Genomic DNA, 21,504 nt, shown 5'->3' with positions numbered 1-21,504 from the left:
GCTTAGTATGTTTTAGTTTATTATATATATGTATGTATGAAATTTCAGTTTAACTTTACGTTTTGGCAGTTCAGTTCAATTCAGAGATACACTGCAAGTTTTGGAAGCTGCTTTCGACGAATAGATTAGTTTTGTTATTAAGATTTTTCGAGTAGGATTTGTATCATCAGTGTACAAGGGCAAACGAACTTGATGGCTGAGACAATTTAGTACTTGGCTGTTGGTGCTGCATTTCTTTTGTAAAGCTTTATGAGATATTTATGTACTTTTGTCTACCTGTGTTATCCAATAACAATTTAGTTAAATATTATGTTGATGGAGGAATTTAATAACATTGAACAATATTCAATCATCGAGTGTAAAAGTCTCTGAAACTACAGTAATAGGACAACATTCTTTGTATTGCTGTAGACGGTTCTGGTATCTTGAATACAAATGTATAACTTTGGCGTCTGCATTCCTCTCCCAATTTGGTATAACTTTTGGCAAAGGATGTCCAGGAGACAATTTAAGCTGAAAAGTATGAAACACTTTATTAGCATCTGATTAAGAAAACTTAAAACATAAGCATATGCATTTGACTAAGTATACATACATGTACGAAGTGATTGCTATTGACATGACCAATTCCAATCTCTTGAAGCTCATTGCTACTGAAATGTCCACTATGGTGTTCCACAAGAGGAAGAAATGTTATGCATTGCCCATCTGATAAATCAATCACCACCACACCATAACAAGTTGCAATCAAATGCCCCATTTCTGGGAAATACATCCAACATCTTTTAGGTGCACTCCCAGAGTTATAATGGTTAAGGGCATCCTTAACCTTCTTAACCTCTTTAGTACCAAAGAGACTTTCATACAATTGCGGCATACTATCTAACTCATTCAATAAATCCCTACGAACTCGACGCCATGATTTTCGACCAAATCCCATTGCCGAAGCCACAACTCTATAACCACAATTGCCATCAGATTCAACATCATATGCTCCTATAATATATGGCTGAATTCCAACTCGGAATTGGCAATTATATTTGGTTGTAAGTGCAAATGTAGAGTCTTTTGGGCTCTGTAAAGTGAAGAATATAGTAAGTAAAATATTAGCTAATCATTTAATTAATTGCTACCATTATGTAAAAGACATTCATACCTGAATTTTATTCGGAACATCCTTTGGTTGTTTCTTTTCTGTAGTAGGATGAACAGGAACAATAGGACCATGAGGAACATCTTGACCAACTTCATAAACTGCAGGTGAAAGTGAGTTTTTGTCTTGACTAGAAAGAACATTATCAATCTCCCATGAGGATGGCAAACGACGAGTACTAGTGTCAATTTTACGTGGACGCCCTTTTGTCTTCACTCTTTCTGCAGGTTCTTTAAGGAACGTACTACCTGGATTCATCAGCTCATCAATTTTTATCAAAAATTCTCGTCTAGTTTCATCATTTTGTTTTTCAACCCACTTCTCCAATCGAACCATATGTTGCTTTACTGGAACCTTTTCTTCGGTGTCACTAGTATGCATGGGTTGATCGACACCCAACTGTCTCCAATGCCTGTGAACCGCATCAATAGGAATTGGCGTATTAGAGCGTTTGTACTCAGCAATCTCATGTGCACATGGCAAACCATGCGTAACACGTATAGTACAACTACAACATGCCAAGTCTTTAATATTGTCAGCCCTACATTTGATGAAGAGGTTACAACAGTTAATCAAACTTTAATACAAACATATATTATATATATTTCTTCTAATTGAAATCCAAATTACCTATTAGCTTCACACACTATTTTGTTCAAAGCTGTAATTGATACATAACTTATCAATTCCTTCAAATAATCATGCTTGAAATCATGTTGCAGGAAACATCGGCTCTTCTCAAAAGATGCCTTGATATCAGTATGATGCAACTCCATCAATGAATGTATATTATCCCATGAAATATTGAAGTCCAACTGGCTAGAACTAAGTTGCTTCTTTAGCTTTGAATGTGCACTTTCCACCCTACTCAAAAAAATAAATATATGTAAGTTTACATCATGTAACATACATTATTTATAATATAGGGAAAATGAAATAGAGCTTAAAGATTACCGATTTGAAGTAGTGGTACCAATGTGCATGCAAGTATTTGTCCATGCAACCACAAATCGTTCTTTGTAGTTGTCCAACCAATTGCTCTTCACATACTGAAGTTCATTGGGATATGTACTAAACTTAGACTCCAATTCCTTGAGATTTTTCCAATACTCACCCTCAGTTGTAGAACTAACAACAGTGTTCCAAGCACCATTAAATGCATCCCACCCTTCTTTAGTTGTAAACTTTTTCTTACACTCTTTCATCACGTTCTTATTGATATGCCATTTACACAAGAGATGTCGAGAACTCGGAAATAATTCTCTAATGCTATTCATTAGTGCTAATTCTCGATCAGTCACAATAACACCTGGAGTACAGTCATCATGCAAAAGAGTTTTCAACCTACTCAAAGCCCATGTGTAATTGTCTTCCGCCTCTCTTGACATATAAACAAATGCAACATTAAAGGTCTTCTCGGTAGATGTCACCCCGACAATCTCGAATAGAGGAAAACAATATCTATTTGTCTTGTACGTGCAGTCCATGATAAGAACATGTGGAAATGTACGTAAAATTTGAAGACAATAAGGATGACACCAAAACAAGTCAGTGATAATATCACCTTCACTCCTGTGATGCTCAATATAATTGTGTTCCCTCAACTTATGTAGCAAACATTGCATTTGTGATCTCCCAGCCATAACCTTCGTCCGATGTACTCTTCTGGCATTATATATTGTCTTCATAATTGTTACGTTTTCTTTATCCCGTTTCTTAAGAGCAGTCAGAATATCCTTGGGTCTCATCAAACTAGTTGACATATCCACTAACATTGCATATTCTTCCTTAGATAAGCGTCCGGCATATGAGTGACCGTGAAGGGATTGAGAAGGAGGATGGTTATGTACACCACATATAACCTCCAATGTCCATTCATTCCCAACAGTGTTAATCCCCCTCAATGCGAATGGACACCCACATTTCTTAGTACCACTAGCCTTAGGACGCTTTTTCTTTTGACCGTCTCCATCAGTTTGTTTCTGACTCTTTGCATAAGACTTTTGAGCATCAAACTTTAAAACACGCCTGTAGTCACCGCCACGCTCACAACAAAACTTTATCTTTGGTCTTTTTTTTTTATTACCAACAATTCCTGAATCAGACCTCCGAATGATAATCACTATATTGTTCTTTTTTCCAACAGCACGAACCCACTCAATAACTGCATCTTTACTTTCAAAGACCTGAAAAACCATACCACTGAATCAATGGAATGATAAATATATTGTCAGAAATATATTGGATTTCCATTAGCTAAGACTTAAGAGATTACACGTTGAATTTTGGTGTAAGCTAATGTCATAATCAACTTACAATGCTGATTCTAAAGTAGAGACAATTATAATTTGTAAGCATAACTGTGATCAAATGAGGAGAGAAGTAAAAAAAAAAAAAAAAAAAAAAAAGAACAGTTACAATTGCTTCTAGTTTTGTTTTTGGTAGGGAATTCAAATGATTTATGGCCTTGTGTTTAAGCTGCAGAATGTGGAATTGTACATTCATCCACAATCTCTTCTTACGTATTTAACTTGTGTTGGTGAGGAAGATTAGAATTGGCTTGTTATATTCTCACAAATGCATGCCTCTACATCAGTTGGTGATAGAATTAAAGCAGATGACAATATTTTTAGGATTTGCATCCGCTTAAGGACCGTTTATAGAGCAAATAGTAGTTAGAGTTTAACTAGCAGGATCAACATTTAATGAGAAACTAACATCATGTAGCATGGTGCTTTCTTGAATTATAATAGCCATGATCAGAAGGGGCTAAATTGGTGTTATTCCTTCTCAAATAAACGTGGTAAAGACGTGCAGCCAGCCAAGTGATCGATCTTAAAGAAATAGAATGGCTGACCATAAAATGGTGTCTAATCACTGTACCCTAAACGAAAAAAATGCTTGGCTTCTATCCCTATATCCATCTATCTATAATCGATCATAAGCATCTATGACTTTAGTGAAACAAGAAGTTATCTATCTATACCTACCAAGAAGATGTACCATCTACAATTTGCAAGACAAGAAAAGATAATAAACAATTGTTACCCCGCTTGGCGTGAATTGATCTGTATAATCTTCCCTGCTTTCCAATTCAACCCCACTATATTGAGTAGATTCATTATCATCTTGATGTTGATCCTGCATACCAATAAATCATAAATCATATACTCATCTCCCCTCAGTTATTTATATAGGAGAAGGAAGAAGAAACTGAAAATTCTTAGCCCATACCTTAGCTTGAGGCTCAGTCATGATAATTTGACTCTCCACTACTGCATCTTCACTTTCTTCCATAGGGTTTAACGTAGAATGTTTGTTTAGGGTTTTGAATTTGAATGTTATCTTATAGTTTAACGTTAAAGAAGATAGCCATTGATTTTAGGGTTCATTGATTTTAACGTGGAAGTAAGAAATTTTTTTTTTTCTCTATTTCTTTGTCCTTATTTGTCTTTTCATATGAGTTGACAAAGTCAAAGAAAAACTAAAAAAAGATGGAGGTCCAAAAAGTAGATTTGGAGGTCCAACTAGAATCTCCCTTTTTTTAATTCCCTCTAACCCAAAACACTTTAGAGCAACTCCAACAGCTTTCCCATATATTGATTTTTCTCTACTTTAGGGAAAAATGAGTTTTTTTTGCTCCAACAGATTCTCTATAATTATCTCTATTTTAGAGAAAGTGAGGAAAGAGAAAACCAAATTCCCTATATTTACAGCAATCTCTAAAATTTAAGGAAGAATATGGAGATTTTAGAGATTGCTGTAAAATAGAGAATCTGTTGGAGTTGGAAAAGAAAAATATGCTAAAGTTTAGACTTTTGCTTCCCTATTATACAGAAATTATAGGGAAGCTGTTGGAGTTGCTTTAAGGAGGTCTTCCCTAATATCCCATTAAGTTTTTTTTTTTTTAAAATTTTTTTTTATACCATTTTACCCTCACCCCATTATTACTTAGAGAGAGAGAGAGAGAATGGAAGAAAGAGAAACCATAGGAGACTTCGCCGGAGCCGATCACCGGTCGTCGGATTCCGGTCACCGATCGCGCGATTCCGGTAACCGGCCGCCACCCACCGGATTTTTCTGAAAACCTCACTGGAAATGTCTATTACCCCCAATAGACATCTATTGGTAATAGAGGTTTGTTGCCCCCCAATAGATATTTATTGCCCCAATAGTCTATTACTCCCTAATAGACGTCTATTGCTATTACTCCCTAATAGACGTCTATTGCCCCTCAATAGACGTCTATCAGCCATGTATTTCCCTCCAATAGGCGTCTATTGCCCTCTAATAGGCGTCTATTGCCCCCCAATAGAACTTTCAGTTTCAGTAGCTGAAATGGGAACTAATATTCCTAAAATTAGACAAATAAAACTTTGATTAAAGAAAAAAACGAAGAGATTATATTAATTAAAAAACCCATATTGCCCCCCAATAGACATTCAAAAAAAAAATTCCTTTCTCTCTGCCCCATTACATAAAAAAATAAAAAAACGAAAGAGAGAAATTGGTTTGGCCACCCAAAGAAATACTTTGGGCACCAAATCGAAGCAAACCCAGAAATTCGGCCAGACGTCACCGGTGGCCGTGCTTGCTGCTCTTTCCAATCCTCAAAATGCTAGCAAAATCCTCCTCAGTGAAAACGGCGTCGTTATAGGCCAAGAGTGAAGGTCGATCAATCCGGTTTTCTCCTCATCCACGATTCCACGTGCAATCGAGGCTGCAAATGGAGATGTGGTCCTTATCAATCCTAGCCAAAGATGATCAGATCGGCTTTCCCCTCGTTGGCTGAGCGGTCGAGGTCTTAATCGGAGTTGGAGGTCGACGATGACGGCAACTGAGCGGTCGAGATCGGAATTGGAATCGTTTGACGCCGACTGCAGTCGAGGTCGACGGCGGTGAGAGAGAGAGAGCGTTGGTGACGACGCCGTGGTAGGCGGCCCGACTCTGGTAGTAGGCGGAGTTGGCGTTTGGGCTTTGCAGGGCGCAGAGAGAGAGAGAGAGAGAGAGAGAGAGAGAGAGAGAGAGAGAGAGAGAGAGAGAGAGAGAGAGAGAGAGAGAGAGAGAGAGAGAGAGAGAGAGAGAGAGAGAGAGAGAGAGAGAGAGAGAGAGAGAGAGAGAGAGAGAGAGAGAGAGAGAGCGCAGATCGGAGTATGAGAGAGAGAGAGAGAGAGAGAGCGCAGATCGGAGAATGAGAGAGAGAATCGGTGTCCGGGGGGAGAGAGAGAGGACAGAGTGGCGCGGTTGTAATTCTTTAATTTAGTTGAGGGAAAAATGGTCATTTGGTGTTAAATTGTGTATGTGGGAATAAAAATCTGTTGCTGGGGTAAGTGTGATAATTTTTGTTTATTTTGGTGTTTTGAATCAAAGACCTTTTTTTTTTCCCTTTCTTTCTTTTCCTTTTTTTTTTTTTTGTTTGTTTGAGTAAAACGATGGGGTTTTTGATCTTCCTTTTCCATCTCTTACTGGAGGAAGAATTTTTCACAGAAACTTTGAAACAGAAAACGTAGCAAACAATATACAATGTTTCCATTAAGTGGCTCAGAAAATAATTTGGTTGGACTGAGTTTGCGACTATCTTCATATAGAACAAGGGCATTATGTAACGGTTTAACTAACAAGGTAATGTCTGCATCAAAAAAAAAAAACAAGGTAATGAACTAATTTGTGGGAGACCACTTGGTCTAAACTTCAGCCAAATAAAGTGTGAATTATATATTACCGATGCATACATTGGAGTATTGGACGATTTGTCTTCAATCAATGGTGGACTGGCCCAACAAGTTAAAATGTATCCTTTTTCGCTACGTGCTCACAATGCCTTGGAATTTAGAACGTCCTTGGACATGCATGATATACCTTACAGACGTAAGCACCAATTAGTCATTTACCGAAGGAGAATCAATAGAAAACGTTCCTTGTTATCACATTCATTGCTTAAGAAAGAATACTACACACTACATAATAACTCATCAGATGCAAAACTTCTTTTGAAGGTAAGTCCCTTCTGGAGGACGTTTGGCCACTAAGAAGGTTCTTCTGATGGTCTGTCCGAGGATCCAATTGGTCGGAGGCATCCCTCCCATATTTCTAATCTCCTCCTTGCTTGTATCAGCACCGGTTTCAATCCTTGAGCTAGACCGCAAGAATTTACTTCCTGTCGGCATTGACGTGCCCCCTATGGTTGTCCAGGGTCTTTCCAAGCCAGTGCACAACTCCCTTGGCTTCCCTCTAATCAGGGCCGGTCCGGAGATTCTAATGTCTTAAGGCAAAGAATTAAAATGTGGCCTCCTAATATATGTGTATATTTTTTTTTTGCGCCAAATAACAGTATAAAATCATGTATTTTGAATAAAAGTAAATATGAAATTAATAACAATACAAAAGAATCGATCTTGTTTGATGTGAGAAATTTTCTATGCATACACAATCAATATATAGGGTTTAATTGGGTTAGTTTTCCATATGGATAAGGAAAATGAATGGTAATTCATATGGAAAAAGGAAAGGAAATGAAAGGTTTATATGGAAAAGGAAAAGGAAAAAAAAAAAACGAGGGCTGGGCCATGGGTCCAACAAAATTTTTGCCTTAAGTGATTTAAAAAAGAAAAAAGATTAAAAAACTGAAAGGAATTGGACCCCACTTAAGTCCCTTAATTGATTGAAATTTTTTTTAAAAGTGAGTCGGGCGTGATTCGAACCTTGGTGAAGGTGGATGCGGCCTGTCTCTCCTTCCGCTGGAGCAACGCACGATTTCTAGTTTATTAAAGCAAACAATAATATATATATTATCTATAACTTATATACAGAAACTCCGGAGGCCCCCGGGAGCCTGTGGCCTGAGGCGGCTACCTCAGGTGGCAGCCCTCAGGGCCGGCCCTGCGATGAGTACTCGTGAGTCCCGGAGGAGTAGGTGAAGGGTGTCCCGCGAATACCCGCTGACTTGTGGTACCCGATGGCTCATGTACCCGGAAGCTCATGTACCCGCCGACTCATGGTACCCAGAAGCTCATGTATCCGCTGGCTCATGTACCCGCTGGCTCATGGTACCCGTACATGACTCTTGCTCAAGGTCGGAGGTATCTTGTGCGTATATGATTGGTGGTTTCCATCCATGACCCTTGCTCAAGGTCGGAGGCTCGTACCCTAACTCCTAGGGACCTTCCTTCTAGCGCCAATGTTTCTGTGTGAGAATACGGGACCTAAAGTAAGAAGCATGATGGAGAGAGAGAGAGAGAGAAATGACACAAGCATGTATAGTGGTTCACCTTGCCCCCTTGAGGCAAGGCTACGTCCACTTAGAGATTCCACTAGTAGTAAGGCCAAGTAGCCTTTGGTAGTGATACAAGTTGGGGATCATGGATCTCATCCCTTTCCAAGAAGGGGATGACTTCCTCTTATAGCTAAAGGAAGTCTCATTCTATTCTATATTTTCGATGTGGGACACAAAACACATATTGACTTCTCTTAAAGACTTCTTGGAGAGCATGGGAGAGTGGCCTCCTGGCAAGATACCGGTCGACCTTCACCATGGCGAGGTAGCTTGGGTGTCGGTCTCACGGATGCATGTTGTAGGCGGGACCTACCATGTTGCGGGGGCCACCTACGAGGTTGTTGCTTATGCTTGGCGGTATGTGATATAGGCGGTATGTACAGTTGGTGATTAGGTGCTTCTCAGGGTGATTTGGTCGAGTTGTTGGTGTGAGTATTAGTTCGGTTCTGTTTTACTACTTTTGAAATAGGTTCACAAAACTATTAGGTGAATTGTTTACCTAAATCTAGCACCAATTACATGCAAATCCTATAAGTGTCGACCCAAATAAGATAAACATATAAAAGTTTTCTATCAAGCAAATTCAATCGAACAAACTCACATAAGCAACTTAGAATCACAATTATGGAATACGAAATCTTTATTTAAACATAGAAGTTGGGCTTAAATTTTGCCCTAAACGTTATTGTTAACTAGAAACAAGTTCCTACGAATCCAAACAAGGAAAACCAAAAGGTTACAAAGAAAAAGATTGAATTACACTGTGAGTGGAGATGGAGATGGAGAGCTTAAACGTTGGACTCTTGAATCTTGGAAGCAAGTCTTCAAGGTGGATGATGGAGGATATGATCTTCACGGCTCCTTCTTCTTCTTCCTCTCCTTGCTTGAAAACGCAGAACTTGAAACTAGAGAGTGGAGAGAGGGAGAGAGTTTTCTAACGTAATGGAAGTATTTTGTGAATGAGAGAATGTGTAGAATGTCAAGCCTAGGGGGGAGTATATATAGGGGGCGTGAACTTGGTCTCCAAGCTTCATGAATCTTCTTTTATTTTCCCAAAGATTTATTTAATAATTCCACACAGCTTCGACCAATCACGTAGCGCCATGTCAGCTTTGTTGTGTCACCCAACCAATCAAAAGCCTTAAAAATAAGTCCTTAATATATTGTTGCCGAAATATATATGGATTTAATCTGATTTTCTTCTTCATTTTTGGCCAAATATCAAGGAATGAACCTAGACAATGAATTTGGACACATTTTGAACATTTTTTTTCCTTAAAACTCTCCATGGCCTTATCTTTAACGTCTCCCCTTGATTTTCTCTTGATTTTCATGACAAAATGCAGATTTTATTCCTTATTTTCATCCAAAATATATTGAGGGGATTTAGCAACTAATCTAGACTTGTTTTGAGCTTTTTCTTGTTGCACAATCCCTTGAAATTCTCCCTAAAATATTTCCAATGTTTTTCCTTGATTTTCTTTGGATATTTCACGTTATCTCCATGATTTCCCACTGAAAAATCAGATTTAATTCCCAAAAATATCTCCATTACGTCCAACAACCCAAAATCACTTGGGATTTTCACCTTTTTGCCGAAATCTATAATTAATCTAGAAGATTCTTGGGCCTCCATGTGTCATCTTCAAGCCATGATGTCTCCTAGTGCCTCTAGGAATCTTCTCCCAATGCCATTTTTCTTCATTGTTTCGACTATACTTCCTGGTTGGCTTAGGAGTTTTGCTTTGTCAAAGTTTCCTTTTCTGAACAGGATTCCTAGTTGGAACAGGATTTCCTGGCTGGACCAGGAAAACTTCATTTCTTCGTTTCAGCTCATTTATGCAGCCCTTGTGCCTTGTCTCAGCTTTCTCCAACGTTTCTTAGCTCTTCTTCCTCTTTTGAGCTCATTTCAGCTTTGTTTGCTCCAAGGACCTGAAAGTAGAAACTATTACTAAAAATAGGAACTTCCTAAAAATAGAAATTTTTACTGAAAATAGAAACTTTCTAGAAGTAGAAACTTTCCAAAACAAAAAGGATTCATTTAAGGAAATAACAATTAAAACGTTGCATTAAAATGCTCCTATCAATTATATATCGATTTTTTATTTGTGTTAAAAATCGGGGCGTGACAGATCTTGCCCTGCAATGCCGTAGAAGTCAGGTTCTGGCACCAATTGGACCGCTGCTTTGGCTCTTTGACCACCACCACGTCCTCCAGTATTATTGCCTCCTCTCCAACCAGAGTTGTTGTAATTAAACCTTCGCAGCTTAGGACATTGATTCTTGAAATGGCCAACTTCCTTACAATAGTTGCAAGTCATTTGGTTATAATTCTGAATCTGCTGATATCCTTGATTCCGTAATTGATATTGACTCTGAGATGGAACTAGGGTAGAATTCCCAATCTGAGGTTGAGGTGGAGGTGAAGCATGGATTGCTAAACCAGAAATTTCAGTATGAAGGTTCTGAGCGGTAGCCTTATTACCTTCATCTCTTCGGATATAGGCAAAAGCTTGTTCCAATGTAGGTGGGGTTGCAAGACGCAATAACTCATTCTTTGCCCCTTCAAAATGAGGATCCAGGCCAGCAAGAAAAATATGGACACGCATCTTGTCCTGCTCAGTCCGATAGGGATTAATATTAGCTTCACAAGTCATAGGATTAGGATTTCGCTGATCAAGCTCCTGCCAAATTGTCTTCAAATTTGCATAAAAGGTTGCAACAGGCTGTCCGCTCTGAGTTATTTTGAAAGCTTTGACATTCAATTCATGAACACGAGCAAAGTCACTCCCATCATAATATGTAGCAGCAACAGAATCCCAAATTGTGTTGGGAGAATTATAGTTAGCAAATAATCTCATTACCTCCGGAGTCATAGATTTGAGAAGAATTCCCATCACATTTGTATTTGCCGTATCCCATTCATCGGCTTTCGGTCCCGCAGCAGGTCTTGCTGCGCTACCGGTAACATAACTCCACTTTCCAATCCCCTGAATATGGATCTTCATAAGCCTCTGCCATAATTGATAATTGGTGCCGTCGATCTTTACACCAAAACTTGAATTATCTGTCACATTCTGAACAATCACAACCTCACGGGCCACAGAGTTAGCCCCTCCACTCTGAGATCCTTCATTATTCCCATCAGTAATATTCAAATCCACCATTTTTTTTCCCTCAAATACCCGAATTAACAAACCACAAACCAAAAAAGACCAGCAACGTTTTTCCAAAAAAATACGTATCCAAGATGTAGAACAAAACGTAACAAAACAAAGGAACGTTGATGCAAAACGTTGGTGCAGACTTGTTTCATTGATGCAAGACGCCTCCAAGGGAAACCAAGGTTAATTATAGTTTGATGCAAGGACAAAGGACCAATAACAAACTAGGTGGACCAGCGAGAAACAAAGGGACCAGAGAAACAAAAGATTAATTGTGTCCAAACAAAAGGACAAGGGAACAAGATGAATTCTAGGGTTGTTTTTCTCCGCAGCGGAAACCAAATAGTACCACCGAGTCTGAATGGATCTCGGCTCTGATACCAAGTCAAGTAGAACAAAGGAACAAGAGATTTGGGATTTTCTGATATGTTATTTACGTTCTCCAAGAACGGAGTATATATACAAGATACATCAAGACCTATTAGGAAACTAATTACAACAAAATAATCCTAATAATACACAAATATTCACAATCCTAATTACATGGCATGACTCACGTCAATACACTTTTCCTTCTTTTTAGTTTTTTAGTGGGATTTAGATTTGTCTCCCAAATGCATTAGTTTGCTATTGTGGAAGAGTTTTCATTAAGGAAATGTCGGTGCTTAGATAGATATATTTCAATGCCTACATCCATGTATTAAAGTAGTCCTAGCAACCATGTGGCAGTTGGACAGTTCATAAACAAAAAGCACAACCAAAAGGCTTCAGGAAATGGAGTGCTTCCAGGAGTCTTTTTCTTCCAGCGATGTAGATAGTTCTTATGCTTTGCAGACATTTTTATGACATGAACAAACATAAAACCAAGATCATTCATGTAGTTACCGAAAAGAATCATAAAATAAATAAAGCATGGTGAAGATTAAAAATCAAATACTTCGAGGAATTCACAGAGTCCAAACGGAAGTCACAAGTTCGATATAATCAGTGAGATTATATCCAACTTTTGGTAAAAGAAGTTAAATGGGATATTGAGAATCTGCAGATGAGATAGTATCCAGCTTTTGGTGGTGCAGTAGTTGGTTGTCATAGTGATCATTGTAGGAAGGGAAAGGTGGAGAGTTGTTGCATCACTCTACATCGATGATTAGCTCTAGCTAGCTAAAAAGAAATATAGAGGTTCAACTTCTCTCAAAAACATACATTATCTGTGTTTATGCTAGGCTGGTTTAAATATGGTTTCCTTTTGTCCGTCTTTCATAAACTTTCGCCGCATTCATTCTTACATATCAATCTGAGATTTCAAATCAGCAATTTGCATATGCATTCAATCTTCCACTCTACTTTCATCTTAATATGATTATTTCTGAGTTCCAAATGAGAGAGATGAAGCAGACCCAAATGAGAGAGATGAAGCAGACATGACAGAACCAATTGAAGACACGTTAGAGGAGTTAATGTAAAATAGTTGGTTCTAACTACAAACATAGAACATTTTCCCTAAATCTAATCATTTTTTTTCAATATGTATATAACAACCTACTTTAGTTAGCATATCTAATTTTTTGAAATATGTGCATATCTGGTTAGCATACCAAATTCTGAAATCTCTAAAAGATACTTTAGTTACTTATATAATATTTTGAACGTTTGTAATTGCTGTAGTTTGAAATATAACGTACCTGCAGCATCGCGTGGGGGTCAATGCCTAGTATATACTAATCCCAGACACTACTATTTGCTAGAATATTTTCATACAACGTTTAGGAAAATTCTAGTAAATGTTGACATATGTCATACATCAAGTTTTTTGAATATCTTAGACCGTTGGATTTAATTAAAAGTTGAATATATCTAATGGTCAGGAATATTCAATAGTGGTGACCTACTTACCAGGTAGCCTGTATAAACATTTTTTTTCTTTTTCAAAATTCTGAATTACATATCTACAATGAAATTTAAAAAAAAAAAAAACCCTAGAATTGAAAAAGAGGAGAAGACGAGGAAAAGAGGAAGAACGACAATTTGTTCTTGTACAAAGCGAGAAAACAAAACCCTTTCTGTTTCATATAAATTAGATGATGTGATTCAGGGTTTGTGTGATTTGAATTCTGTTTCATATAAATTGGATGATGTGATTCAGGGTTTGTGTGATTTGAATTGGATGATGTGATTCAGGGTTTGTGTGATTTGAATTGGATGATTATGTGCAATATTGACCAAGATTGAAGAGGCGCCACAGGGAACAAAGTGAAGAGGAGAAAAGGAGAAGAAGGAGGAAGAGCGTTCGTAAGTTGAAGCTTGAACATCTGGTTTGTTAGTCGCCATCTAGGAAATAGTAGGTCTTGTAAATTCCTTTCGGAAGACCCATGAGTTTGAACATGAACGATAAGAGTTTTAATTCTTCACCGGTTCATTCCAAGTTTTAATTTCAACTATGAACCAAGGAGGAAGAAGGAAGAAGGACGCTGGAAGAGAAAGACAAATAGAGAACCCCAGTCCTCAGTTCGGAAAAAAAAAAAAAAACGCAAATTTTTTTTTTTTGGATTAAAAGGGAAAAAAACACTACACAATCTCTTGAATCTTGATAGAACGAATTATTTTAAAAAGTGGTAGTCAAGTTGTAATTACATCCAACAATTAAACAATCCAGCAATTATATCCAGGAGTACTTGAAAAGTGAAAATTGAAAGTGTTTTGTGAAATCCCAAGACTCTTAACTCTCATATATGAGGAGTACTGAAGAGTGAAAATTGAAAGTGTTTTGTGAAATCCCAAGACTCTTAACTCTCTAAGAGTCTGGTGGTCCCTCTCCAGTGACAGCTTCCCAACCAGGCAAAAGGGGCTCAGCCAATAATGTTGCCGGTTGCTGCAGCCTGTGCCTCTGAATGCAGAAAGTGAGCACTTCAAAACAGCCTAGTATCATTCCCAAGCAGTTTGGTACCTTGATTGTTCAGGAAAAAAATAGTTTATTAGAGAGTAATCAGAGTATAACAAGTCTCTTTTACACAGTAACAAAACCCAATGACAAGATAAACTCACCAAAATATAGAGGTCCTCCACATACCAACCATACAAAGCCCATGCCCCTCCATTAAAACAACAGATGAATCCGTTCCAAAGCAATATATTATCCAAGTCCAACACAGGATTAACTATCATAGTTTTCTGGAGAATTCAATAGGTTTAATAACCATAACAAGACATTAATTCATATAATATTTGTCATATGTAAGCTTACCAACTCGACAATGGGCCAGTAGAATGATGCAACATTCAACAGTGCAGCCACGCTGCCAAAGGTGCTTGTGCGATCATCAAGGTCCACAACCCTACGAGCAATCAGGAGAATGGCAAGAGGGATGCCCAAATCCAGGCCACAGAACCATGGCAATGTCACAGCCTGTGTACATTATAAAATCAAAAAGAACTAGTGTCAGGATTACTGTATTAATGCAACTCCAACCCAAAGGAAAAAAACAAAACAAAAAATTAATGCAACAATAAAATGAATTAAATTTGTCTCAGGAACCCTAAGATCTGGGGGACCAACAACAATGATTAGGCCATCTCCAGTAGGAAATGGCTATATTGGGGCCAGGGCTATAATTTAGCCTCAGAAATATTATTTTTTATTCTTGAAATAGTGAACCATCTCCAGTAAGGAAAGGGCTAAATTTTAGCCATTTCAAGTATTTTATAGTTTTAAATTATATTTTTCAAATTTATCATTTTACCATGTAAGTAATGTAACTGACCATGTCACTGACCAAGTAACTGTAACTGGTCATGTAACTGGTCACGTAACTGACCAGGTCATTGACCAAGTAACTGTAACTGGTCATGTAACTGGTCACGTAACTGACCAGGTCATTGACCAAGTAACTGTAACTGGTCACGTAACTGACCATGTCACTGACCAAGTAACTTTTTGGCTCGTACCTTTGTCGGAGTTTTCGGATACTTGGATGAACACAATGCAAAGAGCTTCATCTTCCTTTCTTGTCCAATTAGCTCATTTGATGGACATGCTTTTCACTAGAAAGAGAATAGAAAGATGGAAGAAGTTTGTTGAAGTGAATTGTAGAAGGAAAACTAAAGGTGTGAAATTATAGAGAAATTGTGGTTGTATTTATAGAGAAAATGATGCTTTCAAATTTTATTGTTTTGTTAAAAAAAAAAAAAAAAACCAACTAGCCGTTGCATAAATAACGGCTAGATAATAGCAGTCATTGATTTGCAATTATGGTGATAATTGCTTAATTGATAGTCATTGATCAATTATGACCGTTGGGAATCAAATTGGTTTCATTTAAACCAATAGAAAGTTGCCACATGCCCCCCTTCCTTCTTCTAGCAGCTCATTTTCTCCACATTTGGGTCTGCTGTTGGGACCACAAATTCTGGACTAGGCCAGCCAAGGCGGCCTTACTCCAATGCAGGTGACCTCGAGGGCCACCCCTGCCATTTTCAGGGTCAACACTATCATCTGGTCCTTGAGAGACTCATAATATGCCCACGACATCATAGAAAGCAACGCAAAAGAAAATCTCCGGTGGTCTATATCTGCGAGACCCAGCCAGACTGGACTGCCGCAGATACTGTAGATCTGTGCATATATACAAACAATAGTTTATTCTTACTTCTCAGCATTTAAAGCTCAGAGATTGTTCACCAAAAAAAAACTCAGAGATTGTAATACATTAATAAACATAGCACGTCATGAGCTTAAACAAATAATAAATAAACTTACAGGGGATCAAAATGGGGTGTTCAGGAGGGAACAAACCCCAACGAAAAGGAGAATGATGATTTTCCTGTACCCCATTGTGGTGAGTGTGTGGAGACTGGAGTGTGGGAGCCTGGGAGGTAATTATTAACTTGACTGGAGTTGGGGTTGGGGTTAGGTAACCAGGTACTGTTAACTTGACTGGGGTTGGGGTTAGGTAACCCAAATTCGCAGGATAAAACCCTAAGGCATGAGCGGTGCGGGTGAGCTTGGGATTAGTGGGATTGCTTGTTACCAGCCTTCTGATGGTTTAATGGAGCTGAAACTGGTACTTCTTTTATACTCTCGAATCATTTCTTGTGTGTTCATGATTGTTCATTCGAATTGTTCGTAAAAAGTATAGTCCCTTTTGTTTGATATGGAAATCTGATTAGCTTTTGAACTTTGTACTTCTGGGGCATATGGCCATATGCTTCGAATTTTGTCTTTGTGATTCTGTTAAGACTTGATTTTGGTGGAATGCGTACCTACCTTTCAGAATCAGGACCTACTTTAGATGGAATTAACCAACTTTGGCTATAATGGCAAAGTATCTTCTGAATACTTGATTTTCTATGACTTAAAGCGTTGAGCTTTTGGTGCATAATGGACCTAACTGTCAAGATTTGTCTAATTTTAGATGGAATTCATTAATTTGGGCTCTATCGAAATGGAAAAGTTTCTGACAAGATTGATATTAAGCTGCTGCTTTGATTGGTTTAATGCTTCCAAGTGAATGGAATATAATTACTCTTGAAGTTCATTGCGGATTATTTTTGTCATTTACTAGAGATAATGGTATTGTTTTCTTACAACTAGCAGTGATTGCTCGAGTCTGAGTCCATTTACTTGATAACAGTTCCATTTACATAATACCAGTATTCTATCTCAGGAAATATTGGCTCTGCACAGATGTTAATGTTTTAGGCAATGTGTAGTTTGAGTTTTGTGTTTACATGCATTACTTTTTATTTCTTGTACTTACATTTCATTTTAATATAAAGGGTACTGTATTGGTTTTTTGTGCGCTCTCTAAGTTTTCTAGATATGCAGGCTGTGGCAGGATTCATGTCTAAAGCCGTTGGAAATTCAGTTACCTACAACCCCTCACAAATTGTATTGACAGCTGGTGCAACCCCTGCAATTGAGATTCTAAGCTTCTGCCTAGCAGACAGTGGAACCGCATTTATTGTTCCGGCACCATATTACCCTGGGTAATAACCGTTACTGATTCACATTTCTGAAGAGTTTCCGTAGGTACCTGACCTAAGAAAAACTGACTTCTGAACTTTATATGTAGTTTGGACAGAGATGTAAAGTGGCGAACTGGAGTGGAGATAATACCTGTTCCAGTACATTGTCTTGTCTGTGGCCAACTTACTTGTGGGTTTATTTGATTAGAAGCAAGTGTTGTCATTTGGTGATTATGACTGTTTCCTTGTCCGTTGCAGTAATCTTGGGAAGATGAAGACACCCATAAAGTTTATAGCTGCGTTGATTTGTATTTCGTTACACAGGTAACATGCTCTCATTGTTATCCTTCTCCCCAAATTTGATTCATCCCCTCCAATTTAATTCACCTCTCGAATCCTAAATTAGAAGGTGTTGATATATTGGGGTTTCGATTAAGTCAATCAATTGGCTGCGGCGTATTGGTCTTTATTTACTCTCTCAATTACAAGGTGTTCATATAGTGTTGTTTCGAATTAGTTGTGTGATTCATCAAGCAGAATATATTTTTGTAATTGCTGAATGGGTTTTGTGATTCATCAATGATTTTTGATTCATCAACCTGAGTAGATGAGCATTCTGAATTAAACGTCTGAATGGGTTTGAACCGATCGTATCACACTACTCCTGATTTGTCTAGTGTATATAGGCTTGCGGATCTTCACCATGTTGTTAATTGTGCGTATAAGAGAGACAACAGTTGACATGTGCATGAACATGATTCTTCCTTCACACAGAAATCTCATGTTACTTTCTTCTTCCTTTTCACAGAAATCTCATGTTACTTTCTTTCACTTACTTTAGTTTCTCTATATTAACTTTGTTCACTCCACTTTAGTCATCCACCATGCAGAAATAAATTGTTAATATATTTCAAACAATTGTATTTGGCTATTCTTACAGAGCCTCCAATGGTAAAATTAGAATACCCTAGCCATACTGTGTGGACCTAGCAACGTAGGATGGTACTGGCAGATGATTTGGATTCTGGACAAGGCAGTAAATAGAATCACATATTCCAAATCCAACCTTGTCTGTTTATGGATTCGGAGGCCTATAAGCCATGAGTTGAATTTGTCTGATTTCGAGCTGCATGTCCAGCCGCTTTGTTAATAATAGCATAGTATGTTACTGTCGATTTTTGTTGCTTTGGTTGTAACCTTTGATATCCTACTGGTGCTCTTATGTTTTGGGAAATTAAGTACAAGCCAACTGTAATGATATAATTAGGAGTTTGTCTCGAGTGTTGCTTGCATAATTCCCGTAACTCTAGTATGTTGAACTGCTAGAACTCACTGACAGTTATGTTATTGAGAAAGTGTCATGGAGCTTTAGCCAATGTGAAATCTCAGTTCAATGGTCTTAGTTCTTGTATGATTTAGAAACTTGTATCAAAGTGAAAATGAACTACTCTATTTCCTCAGTTAGATGACTTAGATCTAAAAGTACGGATACTTATTCTCATCCCAATTATATAAGAATTCTATCTTAATAGGATCTTTATCTGGCGGAGCTCCAACAACTTGGACTATAATTGTAATCAATCAAACTCACTATGCCTATTGGAAACGTTTGTGAATGGAATCTTGAGAAGAAATCAAGTGAGCAATCCACTATGAAGGAACCTAGTGTCAATTAGAAGCTGTTGATAGTGTGGTTTCGAATAAGTTTTAGATAGTATGGGTTTCGAAGGTTTTTTTGGCTGGACTAGTTAGTGGGGTTTTGGTGTGGTTTCGAATAAGTTTTAGATAGTATGGGTTAAGGCTGGACTAGTTAGTGGGGTTTTGGTTTCAGATTTTGGTTTCTTTTGGGAGGTGGGTGTACTTTAATGGAGTTGTTCTAGAGGTTTTTCAAGGATTCAGAACTGGGTTTGTGGAGGAATTCTGGAATTTAGTTTGTTCTATTATATCTACAGGTAACGTTGGAGGTCAGTTTTGCCAGAAGATTTAGTGGGTTGTTGCAGATTTTTGCGGGCAGTTAGTAAAGAAAAGATGCATTGTTCTGTGGTTTCAAGGTTCTTAAAGACTTGGTTTGAGTAATTGTTGTTTGATTCTTCAGCTTTTTAATTTTCAGGCCAATTTTGGCTTAGATAGTATGGGTTTCGAATAAGTTCGGATTCCAGTTTAGGGGTAAATTATGTTGCTGGAATGAGTGGGGTCTAAACAAGGAGATCCAATGCTAGATCTAGTTTTAGTGGGATCTTAGTGGCAATTCAGGATTTAAAATCGAGCCAGCAACTGGCAGGAAAAATTGGTTGTGACCTCTTACCTGTTCTGTGGAAAGGACGCCCTCTAACCTACTGAGGTAATATCTTTTCATGTTGGTAATTCATTTTTCAGTTCCTTCTGTAATGCATGAAATGATGAGTCCAATATTTGATTTGCACTATGTAATTGGATATAACTATATAAGATAGGCAGAGAAAGCTGCATGTAAACTATGTTGCTGGAATGACTGGACTTGTTCAAACACAAGCTATCTTTTTTCATTCATTTCTATCAGTTTCAGAATCTTTTGTTTCTCCTGAAGATCTGCGTTAGTTAATAACTTGGAGTTGCAGAAGTTAGTTAAAGTTTTAATAACCTGGAATAGACAATTTAATCTGATCCATGTGTTCATTATACACAGGCTGCTAGAGTCTTTGAAAGTCAATTGGCAGAGTCCATCTTGGAAGGTGATGGGTGACTTGCATTTCAAAAGCTTGCAACTACAACACACTTGAAAAACTAATGCCGAAGATAGAAGGGAACAGAGAGTTTGGTCAGGCAAGGTGGAGGCTAGTGTATACACCAGCGATCCCTAGCTTGCTCTTTGTTGATACTACTGTGGATTCTCTCAAATCCCTGGCCAGTAATATTTCATTTGGTACAGAAGTTGAAGTCCAACTAGGGAAATGTCTTGGGGTATTTTTCAAGCAAACTCCTTAATCTGCTTTTGATATTGTTGCAACGCACATTTGATATTCTCCAGATGCATCGGTTCTTCAAAAATTTTGGAAACTTTGTGTGCAACAGCTCAGTATTTCTGGTATTCAAGTTTTATAATTATACGGTGTAGTAGTGATATTTTGAGTTCAGGCTCGCTTGTTCAGTTACATTTGGACATATATGCATGCAGGTGATGGCATCACATAAGGCATCAAGTGATGACAATGGTGGGGGAAGTAAGAGAAGAACACTCAGAGAAAGGTTTGCTGCCAACAAGTTGAAGGTATTTCTTTGTTGAAGTCCGAAGTAGCTGCTGCAAAATCTGATGTGGGGAGGCTCAGACCAACGGTGGGATGTTTGGAACCCAATATTGAGACATTGACACAAAAAATAATTGAAGTACCAGACTTGGTCTGAAAACTGAAAGTTGGTTTGTACTTTAGCACTCGAAATTTGTGATGACTGACCATCTCAGATGGGAAAGTGTTGCAGATTTGTTTTATGCCCCCATTTTCCGAGACACATGCTCTCTGTTATGCTCTGAATAATTGTAACTGAGAGTACACTTGGAACTGTAGTGTCAAATTTTAGTTTCGTGGTGAAGAAAACATTTAGTAGGGTGAAAACTGAAAATAACTTCACCCCTCGATTTTAGTGTGACATTGAGTTGTCGGATATGAAGTTCTATAGTACATCCTTATTTCAAGAATTACTTCGGAAGGCTGATACTCTCAATTCTCAACTTGAACCACAGTAAGTTGGCATCGTGTATATATACTATATTATATGTCCTCTGGGTAAAGCCTGACCTGCAGCACGAGGAAAAGGCAAATAATTTACAGCTAGATGTCAATGAAGCAATGAGCTCGGGAATACAATCACTCATCCTCTATTGGCCGATACTTGTTAGCGAAAATGATTCTACTTTTCTTCTGTGACTGGTTGTGGAGAAGCGTTTATGGAGATAACCAGTAAATCGAACAAACACA

General features: G+C 38.0%; 2 protein-coding genes and 1 non-coding gene across 7 annotated transcripts; 1 reads left to right on the top strand and 2 right to left on the bottom strand.

The window, feature by feature from the left end:
- Nucleotides 1–345: 345 nt before the first annotated feature.
- LOC112199447 (PKS-NRPS hybrid synthetase CHGG_01239-like) lies at nt 346–4,450 on the bottom strand. The gene is made up of 7 exons (XM_024340465.2): nt 4,388–4,450; nt 4,202–4,294; nt 2,108–3,339; nt 1,784–2,017; nt 1,157–1,694; nt 596–1,075; nt 346–513 (listed from the first exon to the last, which is right to left on the bottom strand). Exons 1-7 carry the CDS (start codon nt 4,448–4,450, stop codon nt 346–348), a joined length of 2,808 nt encoding a protein of 935 aa, XP_024196233.1.
- Nucleotides 4,451–14,197: 9,747 nt separating this feature from the next.
- Nucleotides 14,198–15,673, bottom strand: LOC112199445 (bidirectional sugar transporter SWEET16). The gene is made up of 4 exons (XM_040517763.1): nt 15,533–15,673; nt 14,832–14,993; nt 14,633–14,758; nt 14,198–14,534 (listed from the first exon to the last, which is right to left on the bottom strand). Exons 1-4 carry the CDS (start codon nt 15,581–15,583, stop codon nt 14,382–14,384), a joined length of 492 nt encoding a protein of 163 aa, XP_040373697.1. The 5' UTR covers nt 15,584–15,673; the 3' UTR covers nt 14,198–14,381.
- A 495-nt stretch (nt 15,674–16,168) lies between these two features.
- Nucleotides 16,169–21,245, top strand: LOC112200077. Of its 5 annotated transcripts, none has more exons than XR_005809300.1 (7): nt 16,169–16,459; nt 16,537–16,647; nt 17,412–17,572; nt 17,659–17,722; nt 17,810–19,892; nt 20,217–20,491; nt 20,706–20,831. It is a non-coding gene; the product is annotated as an uncharacterized LOC112200077 (transcript). The 5 variants fall into 5 exon arrangements; XR_005809301.1 differs by having other exon boundaries at nt 16,169–16,647; nt 17,810–17,875; nt 19,504–19,892; XR_005809298.1 differs by having other exon boundaries at nt 16,169–16,647; nt 20,217–20,615; nt 20,706–21,245.
- Nucleotides 21,246–21,504: the final 259 nt, after the last annotated feature.

Source organism: Rosa chinensis, chromosome 4 (genome assembly GCF_002994745.2).
Source record: "Rosa chinensis cultivar Old Blush chromosome 4, RchiOBHm-V2, whole genome shotgun sequence".
Classification (NCBI taxonomy): Eukaryota; Viridiplantae; Streptophyta; class Magnoliopsida; order Rosales; family Rosaceae; genus Rosa; species Rosa chinensis.
The sequence above is the reverse complement of the archived record's forward strand: the minus strand, read 5'-3'. Positions and strand labels throughout refer to the sequence as shown.

Bases quoted from the DNA above. Each gene is read 5' to 3' on its own strand.
- LOC112199447 (XM_024340465.2), bottom strand. From the start codon at position 4,450: ATGGAAGAAAGTGAAGATGCAGTAGTGGAGAGTCAAATTATCATGACT. The intron at 4,295-4,387 runs GTATGGGCTAAG...ATTGGTATGCAG, and splicing joins TGACTGAGCCTCAAGCTAAG to GATCAACATCAAGATGATAA. The intron at 1,076-1,156 runs GTATGAATGTCT...TTCACTTTACAG, and splicing joins ATGTTCCGAATAAAATTCAG to AGCCCAAAAGACTCTACATT.
- LOC112199445 (XM_040517763.1), bottom strand. From the start codon at position 15,583: ATGAAGCTCTTTGCATTGTGTTCATCCAAGTATCCGAAAACTCCGACA. The intron at 14,994-15,532 runs GTACGAGCCAAA...TAATGTACACAG, and splicing joins ATCCGAAAACTCCGACAAAG to GCTGTGACATTGCCATGGTT. The intron at 14,535-14,632 runs GTGAGTTTATCT...TGAACAATCAAG, and splicing joins TGGAGGACCTCTATATTTTG to GTACCAAACTGCTTGGGAAT.